Below are 13,724 nucleotides of genomic sequence, written 5' to 3'. Positions count from 1 at the left end.
GTGCTCAGCTTTGCGGGCCTGCAGCACAGTGAACTGCACCTGCAGCTGGGGGCCGACCCGTCCCTGCTGCACAACGCCTTCCTGCTGCGGGGCCTGCGTCTCGGGGCCGCAACCCTGCGCCTGGCCGTCAGACGACACAACAACAACAACAACAACCACAACAACCACAACCACCACAACAACCGCCGGCCTTCCACGTCAACGGCAAACTTGGCGGTCCACAACAACAACAACAACAACTACGACCTCACAGACGGTGACCCCACCATCCACCTGTGGGCACAGCCGGCATCGGGCATCACCGGCGATAACGCCGGCAACACCGCCACCGGCAACACCCGGCTCTTCGCTTGCCCGGCCCGGCTGTCCCGGTGAGCCGCTCCCCGTGCCGTGGGGCGCGCCGCTGGCTTTGCCGGTGCGGGTCACGGCGCCGCTCACCGCCTTCCTGTACGTGTCGGCGGACGCGCGGCACCTGCGGGAGCTGTCCGGCTCGCTCCACATCAGCTCGGTGGAGGGGGCACGCGGAGCACATGGCGAGGGCAGCTGGGGCAGGCCGGGCAGGGCAGCAGCTGCCCCTGGTGTTCTGGGCGGGCGTGGCGTCATCCATCGCGCTGTTTCACCTCTTCCTGTTCCGGCTGGTTTATAACGAATACTGCGGCGGTGGCGGTGGTGGTGGTGGTGGTGGGAAGTCACGGGTTTAGGTGTGGGTGAGTGTGGTGGTGGTGGTGGTGGGGGGAAGTCACGGGTTTAGGTGTGGGTGAGTGTGGTGGTGGTGGTGAGTGTGGTGGTTGTGGTGGTGGTGGTGGTGGTGGGGGGAAGTCACGGGTTTAGGTGTGGGTGAGTGTGGTGGTGGTGGTGAGTGTGGTGGTGGTGGCGGTGGCGGTGGTGGTGGTGGGGGGAAGTCACGGGTTTAGGTGTGGGTGAGTGTGGTGGTGGTGGTGGTGGTGGGAAATCACGGGTTTAGGTGTGGGTGAGTGTGGTGGTTGTGGTGGTTGTGGTGGTGGTGAGTGTGGTGGTTGTGGTGGTGGTGGTGGTGGGGGGAAGTCGCGGGTGTAGGTGTGGGTGAGTGTGGTGGTGGTGGTGGTGGTGGTGAGTGTGGTGGTTGTGGTGGTGGTGGTGGTGGTGGGAAGTCATGGGTTTAGGTGTGGGTGAGTGTGGTGGTGGTGGTGAGTGTGGTGGTGGTGGTGGTGGTGGTGGTGAGTGTGGTGGTGGTGGTGGTGGTGAGTGTGGTGGTTGTGGTGGTGGTGGTGGTGGTGGGAAGTCATGGGTTTAGGTGTGGGTGAGTGTGGTGGTGGTGGTGAGTGTGGTGGTGGTGGCGGTGGTGGTGGTGGTGGTGGGAAGTCACGGGTTTAGGTGTGGGTGAGTGTGGTGGTGGTGGTGGTGGGGGGAAGTCACGGGTGTAGGTGTGTGTGTGTGTGGTGGTGGTGGTGAGTGTGGCGGTGGTGGTGGTGGTGGTGGGAAGTCACGGGTTTAGGTGTGGGTGAGTGTGGTGGTGGTGGTGGTGGTGGTGAGTGTGGCGGTGGTGGTGGTGGTGGGAAGTCACGGGTTTAGGTGTGGGTGAGTGTGGTGGTGGTGGTGAGTGTGGTGGTGGTGGCGGTGGTGGTGGTGGTGGTGGGAAGTCACGGGTTTAGGTGTGTGTGTGTGTGGTGGTGGGGGTGGTGGGGGTGGTGGCGGTGGTGGTGGTGGTGGCGTCGGTGGTGGTGGCGATGTTGATAGTGGTGGTGGTGATAGTGGTGGTGATGATGTTGATAGTGGTGGTGATGATGAGTCTGCTGCTGCTGCTGTGGTCCCAGCTGAGTAATTATTTGTGTAATTTTTTTTGTTTAATATGGAAAATGTGACCGGTGTACAGGTGAGTGAAGGTGGGTGGGTGTGTGTGAGTGGCTGTCTGTGTGTGAGTGGGTGTGTGTGAGTGGGTGTGTGTGAGTGGCTGTCTGTGTGTGAGTGGGTGTGTGTGAGTGGGTGTGTGTGAGTGGGTGGGTGAGTGGGTGAGTGGGTGTGTGAGTGTTTCATTGGGTGTGTGAGTGGATGTCTGTGTGTGTGTGTTTGAGTGGTGGGTGAGTGAGTGGGTGAGTGTTTGAGTGGGGGTGTGAGTGTTTGAGTGGGTGTGTGAGTGGGTGTTTGAGTGTGTGTGGGTGTGTGTGGGTGTGTGAGTGTTTGAGTGGGTGTGTGAGTGTTTGAGTGGTGTGTGTGTGTGAGTGTGTATAAGTGGGTGTTTGTGTGTGTGTGAGTGAGTGGCTGTGTGTATGAGTGGGTGTGTGAGTGTGTGTGTGAGTGGCTGTGTGTGTTAGTGGGTGTGTGTGTGTGTGTCTGTGTGTGTGTGTAGTGTGTGTGTCTGTGTGTGTGTCTGTGTGTGTGTCTGTGTGTGTGTCTGTGTGTGTGTCTGTGTGTGTGTGTCTGTGTGTGTGTCTGTGTGTGTGTCTGTGTGTGTGTGTGTCTGTGTGTGTGTCTGTGTGTGTGTGTGTCTGTGTGTGTGTGTCTGTGTGTGTGTGTCTGTGTGTGTGTGTGTGTACGTCTGTGTGTGTGTGTGTGTGTCTGTGTGTGTGTAGTGTAGTGTTTAGCGCTGCGCTACGAACCCGGCGACCCGAGTTCGATTCCCGCTCACGGCCAACACCACCAGTGACGATTATCTGAACCGGTCCTGGGCCTCCCCTAGGTCGACTCAGCCTCAAATTAGTACCTGATGTAGCGGTGGTGGTGGTGTAGTGAACATCGCCAGCACTGGGGGAGAGACAAAGGCGGCCGGGCGTGGTGGTGCTGGCCACCCCCCCCCCTCTGTGTGTGTAGCCACAGTGCCGGTAGCCTCCATAGGCAGCGCTGGCTGCTACTACTCGCTAACAGCACTTGCCCCTATAGTTTGTTAAGGCTACACGGGGGAGCTTTGTCTTTGTGCGTGAGAGTGTACATACGGATGGGTTGTAGGGTGCGTGGTGATTCACGTGGTAGGTGGGTGTGTGTGTGTGTACAAACGCGGGCAAACATTGGAGATTGTGTGTACACAGTGGTACACGTATACATACATATAGTAGCGTGCAAACTGTGAGTCTGTGGGTCTCTGTGGTGAGTCTGTGGGTCTCTGTGTGGTGAGTCTGAGGGTCTCTGTGTGAATCTATGGGTCTCTGTGTGGTGAGTCTGTGGGTCTCTGTGTGAGTCTGTGGGTCTCTGTGTGATGAATCTATGGGTCTCTGTGTGAATCTATGGGTCTCTGTGTGAATCTATGGGTCTCTGTGTGAGTCTGTGGGTCTCTGTGTGATGAATCTATGGGTCTCTGTGTGAATCTATGGGTCTCTGTGTGGTGAGTCTGTGGGTCTCTGTGTGAATCTATGGGTCTCTGTGTGGTGAGTCTATGGGTCTCTGTGTGGTGAGTCTGTGGGTCTCTGTGTGAATCTATGGGTCTCTGTGTGGTGAGTCTATGGGTCTCTGTGTGGTGAGTCTGTGGGTCTCTGCGTGGTGAGTCTACGGGGGGGGGGGGGGAGCGGGGGGTGCCCCCTATTCTCGGCTTGTTTGGCGCGATGTCCGACGTTTCAGTCCGCACCCTGGAACCTCCTACAGGAGCCCGCTGCCTCCAGTGCTGTCGGGGCAAGTGCCACGGGGCCAGGCACTTGCCCCTCCTCTCTGTGCAGGCTACACGGGGGGTGGCGGGACCTTTGTCTTTGTACCGGGATGTGGCCGTCGCTCGGGGCAACTTCGAGTCTGCCGCAACCGGTTGCACGCAGTTGCACGCGACTTTCAGTTGACAATTAGTGCAGGTCTACTGCAACCAGTTGCAAGCGTTGGACCCCAACCGGTTGCGTGGATAGTCCGCTGTAAATAGTTGCGTCCTACCTTGTTCAACTCGGTTGCGTGCAACCCTCCTGCAACCGGTTGCTGCTTGCAACGGATTGCATGCGCGTGAAACCGGCCTTTCTATTGGTTGAGATTTACTGATCTCTGGTTGGCCGAGGTTTTTCCTTTTCTGATTGGCTGAGGATTCGCGGTCTGTGATTGGCTGGGGGGGGGGGGGGGCTCCCGGTCTGTGATTGGTTGAGGTTTCCCGGTCTCTCATTGGCTGAGGGTTTTCTTCGGTCTCTCATTGGCTGAGGATTCCCCGGTCTGTGATTGGCTGAGGATTCCCCGGTCTCTCATTGGCTGAGGGTTTTCTTCGGTCTCTCATTGGCTGAGGATTCCCCGGTCTGTGATTGGCTGAGGATTCCCCGGTCTCTCATTGGCTGAGGGTTTTCTTCGGTCTCTCATTGGCTGAGGATTCCCCGGTCTGTGATTGGCTGAGGATTCCCCGGTCTGTGATTGGCTGAGGATTCCCCGGTCTCTGGTTGGTCCTTGGTCTCAGGCGCGTTCTGGTCTCTGATTGGTTGGTGGAGGGGGGGGGGGTTTGCTGTGTTGTGATTGGACAATAAATTAACCTCTCTCTCGAGGCCAATTGACTGTTGAGATGGTGATGGTGGTGATGATGATGATGATGTTAGTGATGATGATGTTAGTGATGGTGATGATGTTAGTGATGATGTTAGTGATGGTGATGATGATGGTTTGTGATGGTGATGATGGTGGTGATGATGATGATGATGTTAGTGATGGTGATGGTGGTGATGATGTTAGTGATGATGGTGATGATGGTGGTGATGATGATGATGTTAGTGATGGTGATGATGGTTTGTGATGGTGATGTTAGTGATGGTGATGATGTTAGTGATGGTGATGATGATGGTTTGTGATGGTGATGATGGTGGTGATGATGATGATGATGTTAGTGATGGTGATGGTGGTGATGATGGTGATGATGGTGGTGATGATGATGATGTTAGTGATGGTGATGATGGTTTGTGATGGTGATGTTAGTGATGGTGATGATGGTTTGTGATGGTGATGTTAGTGATGGTGATGATGATGTTAGTGATGATGATGATGGTGATGTTAGTGATGATGATGGTGATGTTAGTGATGGTGATGATGATGTTAGTGATGATGTTAGTGATGGTGATGTTAGTGATGATGATGATGATGGTTCGTGATGGTGATGTTAGTGATGATGATGATGATGTTAGTGATGGTGATGTTAGTGATGATGATGATGATGGTTCGTGATGGTGATGTTAGTGATGATGATGATGATGTTAGTGATGGTGATGATGGTGATGGTTCGTGATGGTGATGTTAGTGATGGTCGCAAGATGCCGATGTTGCCACGTGAAGGCGAGTGACGTCAGAAAATGATGCAGTGACGCCGCAAGATATGTGTGTCGTGACGTCACATCCGATTGGCTGGCCGCCATCTTGCTAAGGGCAAATCGGGGATGCTCTGTACGTCACTTCCTGCTAACACCCCTCCCCCCAGGTAAGATGGCGACCGCCGCATTTCCGTTTCCGGCAAGGGGGGTTGCCATGGAGACTTGCGTCATGGCGGCCTAAACAACAATAACAGCAGCAGCAGCATCTTTAACAAGTTTAACAACCTTGACGACAACTACAACCTTAATAACAACAACAATCACGGCGATGTTAATGTGGCAGCGGCTGTAGCGTCACTCGTCGTCATCATCATCTTCATCATCACTATCATCATCACCATCATCACGACTATCATCACTATCATCATCACCACCATCATCTTCATCACCATCATCTTCATCACCACTATCATCATCATCACCACTATCATCATCATCACGACCATCATCACTACCATCATCACCACCATCATCATCACTACCATCATCACTACCATCATCACCACTATCACCATCATCATCACTACCACCACTACCATCATCATCATCACCACCATCATCATCACTACCATCATCACTACCATCATCACCACCATCATCACCACCATCATTATCACCACCACCATCAACACTATCACCATCACCACCATCATCACGACTATCACCATCATCACCACCATCATCATCATCACTACCATCATCACTACCATCATCACCACCATCATCTTCATCACCACTATCATCATCATCACTATCACCATCATCATCATCACCACCATCATCATCACTACCATCATCATTACCATCATCACCACTATCACCATCATCATCACCACCATCATCATCACTACCATCATCATTACCATCATCACCACCATCATCATCATCATCACCACCATCATCACCACCACCATCATCAACACTATCACCATCACTACCATCATCACCACTATCACCATCATCACCACCATCATCACCACCATCATTATCACCACCACCATCATCACCACTATCACCATCATCACCACCATCATCACCACCATCATTATCACCACCACCATCATCACCACTATCACCATCATCACCACCATCATCACCACCATCATTATCACCACCACCATCATCACCACTATCACCATCATCACCACCATCATCACCACCATCATTATCACCACCACCATCATCACCACTATCACCATCATCACCACCATCATCACCACCATCATTATCACCACCACCATCATCACCACTATCACCATCATCACCACCATCATCAACACTATCACCATCACCACCATCATCAACACTATCACTATCACTACCATCATCACCACTATCATCACAACCACTATCACCACCACCATCACCACTACCATCACCACCACTATCACCACCACCATCATCATCACCACTACCATCATCATCACCACTACCATAATCACCACTACCACCATCATCACCACTACCATCATCATCACCACTATCATCACAACCACTATCACCATCACCACTACCATCACCACCACTATCACCATCATCATCACCACTATCATCATCACCACTACCATTATCATCACCACCACCACTATCACCACTACCATCACCACCACTATCACCATCACCACCATCATCACAACCACTATCACCACTCCACAACCATCATCACCAGCACCACCACCATCATCAGCTGCATGAGCCATAGTCCTGAACCTCACCCATTATCAACACCACCATCATCATCACCACCATCAACTCCACAATCACCACCATCATCACCACCACCTCCAAAATCACCACCACCTCCACCACCACCTCCACATTCACCACCATCATCACCACCACCTCCACAATCATCACCACCACCTCCACAATCACCACCACCACCATCATCATCATCACCACCATCACCTCCACAATCACCACCACCATCATCACCACCATCACCTCCACAATCACCACCACCACCATCATCAGCTGCATGAGCCATAGTCCTGAACCTCACCCATTATCAACACCACCATCATCATCATCAACACCACCATCACCACCATCATCGTCAGCTGCATGAGCATCAGTCCTGAACCTCACCCATTATCAACACCACCATCATCATCATCAACACCACCATCACCACCATCATCGTCAGCTGCATGAGCATCAGTCCTGAACCTCACCCATTATCAACACCACCATCATCATCATCAACACCACCATCACCACCATCATCGTCAGCTGCACCATCACCACCACCATCATCAGCTGCATGAGCATCAGTCCTGAACCTCACCCATTATCAACACCATCATCATCATCATCAACACCACCATCACCACCATCATCATCACCAGCACCATCACCACCATCATCGTCAGCTGCATGAGCATCAGTCCTGAACCTCACCCATTATCAACACCACCATCATCATCATCAACACCACCATCACCACCATCATCATCACCAGCACCATCACCACCACCATCATCAGCTGCATGAGCATCAGTCCTGAACCTCACCCATTATCAACACCACCATCATCATCATCAACACCACCATCACCACCATCATCGTCAGCTGCATGAGCCACAGTCCAGAACCTCACCCATTATCAACACCACCATCATCATCATCAACATCACCATCACCACCATCATCGTCAGCTGCATGAGCCACAGTCCAGAACCTCACCCATTCCCCTGGGCATCAGGAGGAGGAGGAGGAGGGCATGACGATACCAGTCTCAGCTTGCAAGTGACGTCAAATTCTCGCTTGCAACTTTCCTCGGTCAGCTGATACGAGGCCGCTGTGGGTTTGAATGGGGCCCCAGATGGACACCCACCACCGGAGTGGAACCATACTCATAGAGACCCACAGAGACCCATACTCATAGAGACCCACAGAGACCCACACTCATAGAGACCCACAGAGACCCACACTCATAGAGACCCACAGAGACCCACACTCATAGAGACCCACAGAGACCCACACTCATAGAGACCCACACTCATAGAGACCCACAGAGACCCACACTCATAGAGACCCACACTCACAGAGACCCCCTCAGAGACCCACACTCATAGAGACCCACAGAGACCCACACTCATAGAGACCCACAGAGACCCACACTCATAGAGACCCACAGAGACCCACACTCATAGAGACCCACAGAGACCCACACTCATAGAGACCCACAGAGACCCACACTCATAGAGACCCACAGAGACCCACACTCATAGAGACCCACAGAGACCCACACTCATAGAGACCCACAGAGACCCACACTCATAGAGACCCACAGAGACCCACACTCATAGAGACCCACAGACACCCACACTCATAGAGACCCACAGAGACCCACACTCATAGAGACCCACAGAGACCCACACTCATAGAGACCCACAGAGACCCACACTCATAGAGACCCACAGAGACCCACACTCATAGAGACCCACAGAGACCCACACTCATAGAGACCCACAGAGACCCAGACTCATAGAGACCCACAGAGACCCATACTCATAGAGACCCACAGACACCCACACTCATAAAGACCCACAGAGACCCACACTCATAGAGACCCACAGAGACCCACACTCATAGAGACCCACAGAGACCCACACTCATAGAGACCCACAGAGACCCACACTCATAGAGACCCACAGACACCCACACTCATATAGACCCACAGAGACCCAGACTCATAGAGACCCATACTCATAGAGACCCACAGAGACCCATACTCATAGACTCACACAGACCCACAGACCCAACGACACACATACTCATAGAGACCCACAGAGACCCATACTCATAGAGACCCACAGAGACCCATACTCATAGAGACCCACAGAGACCCACACTCACAGAGACCCACAGAGACCCACACTCATAGAGACCCACAGAGACCCACACTCACAGAGACCCACAGAGACCCACACTCATAGAGACCCACAGAGATCCAGACTCATAGAGACCCATACTCATAGAGACCCACAGAGACCCATACTCATAGAGACCCACAGAGACCCACACTCATAGACTCACACAGACCCACAGACCCAACGACACCCATACTCATAGAGACCCACAGACACCCATACTCATAGACTCACACAGACCCACAGAGACCCACAGACACCCAGACTCATAGAGACCCACAGACACCCATACAGACCCATACAGACCCACAGACACCCATATTCATAGAGACCTACAGAGACCCATACTCATAGACTCACACAGACCCACATAGACCCATACTCATTAAGACTGATAGACCCACACTCATAGAGACCCATAGACACACACTCATAGAGACCCACACTCATAGAGACCCATAGACCCACACTCATAGAGACCCATAGAGACCCACACTCATAGAGACCCACACTCATAGAGACCCATACAGACCCACACTCATAGAGACCCACAGAGACCCACACCCATAGAGACCCACAGAGACCCACACTCATAGAGACCCATACTCATCGAGTCTCACCACACACACTCACCACACACACTCACCACACACACACATACACACTCACCACACACACACACCACACACACTCACCACACACACACACCACACCACACACTCACACCACACCCACTCACCACACACACACACCACACACACACACCACACCACACACTCACCACACACACTCACCACACACACACACACCACACACACACACCACACACACACCACACACACACACCACACACACTCACCACACACACACACCACACCACACACTCACCACACACACTCACCACACACACACACCACACACACACATACACACTCACCACACACACACACCACACACACACACACCACACCACACACTCACCACACACACTCACCACACACACTCACCACACACACACATACACACTCACCACACACACACACACCACACACATACCACACCACACACTCACCACACACACTCACCACACACACTCACCACACACACTCACCACACACACACACCACACACACACACCACACACACACACCACACACACTCACCACACACACTCACCACACACACACACCACACACACACCACACACACACATACACACTCACCACACACACACACCACACACACATACCACACCACACACTCACCACACACAGTCACCACACACACTCACCACACACACACATACACACTCACCACACACACACACCACACACACACACCACACACTCACCACACACGCACACCATACACGCACACTCACCACACACTCACCACACACACTCACCACACCATACACGCACACTCACCACACACTCACCACACACACTCACCACACACACTCACCACACACGCACACCACACACACTCACCACACACACTCACCACACACGCACACCATACACGCACACTCACCACACACTCACCACACACACTCACCACACACACTCACCACACACACACTCACCACACACACTCACCACACACGCACACCATACACGCACACTCACCACACACTCACCACACACACTCACCACACACACTCACCACACACGCACACCATACACGCACACTCACCACACACTCACCACACACACACCACACACACTCACCACACACACACACCACACACACACTCACCACACACGCACACCATACACACTCACCACACACGCACACCATACACGCACCCTCACCACACACTCACCACACACACTCACCACACACACTCACCACACACGCACACCATACACGCACACTCACCACACACTCACCACACACACTCACCACACACACACACTCACCACACACACTCACCACACACGCACACCATACACACTCACCACACACGCACACCACTACACACGCACACCATCACCACACCACCACACACACTCACCACACCACGCACACCATACACGCACACTCACCACACACTCACCACACACACTCACCACACACACACACCCTCACCACACACACACTCACCACACACACACACACACCACACTCACCACACACTCACCACATACACACACCACACACACCACACACACACCACACACACACACTCACCACTCACACACACACCACACACACACCATACTCACCACACACACACTCACAACACACACTCACCATACACCCACACCACACACACTCACCACTCACACACACACACCACACACACACCATACTCACCACACACACACTCATCATACACACTCACCACACACTTACCACACACACCACACACACACACCACACACACTCACCACACACACAACACACACACCACACTCACCACACACACATACACACATCACACACACTCACCACACACACACCACACACTGACCACACACACACTCACCACACACTCACCACCCCCTCACCACACACACACCACACACTCACACTCACCACACACACACCACACACACTCACCACACACACACACACTCACCACTCACACACACACACCACACACACACCATACTCACCACACACACACTCACCATACACACTCACCACACACTCACCACACACACACACAACACATACACTCACCACACACACTCACACACACACACCACACACACACACTCACCACACACACACCACACACACTCACCACACACACACTCACACACTCACCACACACACACTCACCACACACTCACCACACACACACACCACACACACACACTCACACACTCACCACACACACACACTCACCACACACACACCACACACACTCACCACACACACACTCACACACTCACCACACACACACTCACCACACACACACAACACACACAGACACCACACACACCACACACACTCACACCACACACACACACTCACCACTCACACACCATACTCACCACACACACTCACCACACAAACACACCACACACACTCATCACACACACTCACACACACTCACCACACACCACACACACCCACACCACACACACACACTCACCACACACACACACTCACCATACACACTCACCACACACTCACCACACACACACACCACACACACTCACCACACACACTCACCACACTCACTCACCACACACATACACACCATACTCACCACACACACACTCACCACACACCACACACACTCACCACACACCACACTCACCACACACACACTCACCACACACACACATACACACACCACACACACTCACCACACACACAACACACACACACACCACACACACTCACCACACACACAACACACACACCACACACTCACCACACACACACTCACCACACACACACATACACACACCACACACACTCACCACACACCACACACACCCACACCACACACACCACACACACCACACACACACTCACCACACACTCACCACACACACCACACATACACTCACCACACACACAACACACACACTCACCACACACACAACACACACACTCACCACACACACACTCACCACACAACACACACACTCACCACACACACAACACACACACTCACCACACACACACTCACCACACACCACACACACTCACCACACACCACACTCACCACACACACACTCACCACACACACACATACACACACCACACACACTCACCACACACCACACACACCCACACCACACACACCACACACACCACACACACACTCACCACACACTCACCACACACACCACACATACACTCACCACACACACAACACACACACTCACCACACACACAACACACACACTCACCACACACACAACACACACAACACACACACTCATCACACACACACCACACTCACACACACACACTCACACACACACACACCACACACACTCACACACACACACCACACACACTCACACCACACACACCACACACACTCACACACACTCACACACACACACCACACACACCACACACACTCACACACACACACCACACACACCACACACACACACACCACACTCACACACACACCACACACACCACACACACACACCACACACACACCACACACACACACACACCACACACACACACCACACACACACACCACACTCACTCACCACACACTCACCACACACATACACACCATACTGACCACACACACACACACCACACACACCACACACACTCACCACACAACACACACACACACAACACATACACACACACACCACACACACCACACTCACCACACACACACCACACACACACACACCACACACACACTCACCACACACACACCACACACACACCACACACACACACACACCACACACACTCACCACACAACACACACACACCACACTCACACCACACACACACCACACACACACACACCACACACACACACCACACACACACCACACACACTCACCACACACACACTCACCACACACACACACCACACACACTCACACCACACTCACACACACACCACACACACTCACCACACACCACACACACCACACACACCACACACACACACTCA

The 13,724-nt window shown here is 52.9% G+C and overlaps 1 protein-coding gene across 1 annotated transcript in view; it reads left to right on the top strand.

Annotated features, from left to right (window-relative positions):
- The first annotated feature begins 530 nt into the window (after positions 1 to 530).
- The window catches only part of LOC144955270 (uncharacterized), a 46,781-nt gene continuing 33,587 nt past the window's right edge, over positions 531 to 13,724 (top strand). Inside the window, exon 1 of the mRNA XM_078885548.1 lies at positions 531 to 688. Coding sequence (XP_078741674.1) covers positions 531 to 688 — 158 coding nt within the window. The remainder of the gene's footprint in view (positions 689 to 13,724) is intronic.

This window comes from Lampetra fluviatilis, unplaced genomic scaffold (genome assembly GCF_964198595.1).
Source record: "Lampetra fluviatilis unplaced genomic scaffold, kcLamFluv1.1 SCAFFOLD_519, whole genome shotgun sequence".
In the NCBI taxonomy this organism is placed as follows: domain Eukaryota; kingdom Metazoa; phylum Chordata; class Hyperoartia; order Petromyzontiformes; family Petromyzontidae; genus Lampetra; species Lampetra fluviatilis.
The sequence above is the reverse complement of the archived record's forward strand: the minus strand, read 5'-3'. Positions and strand labels throughout refer to the sequence as shown.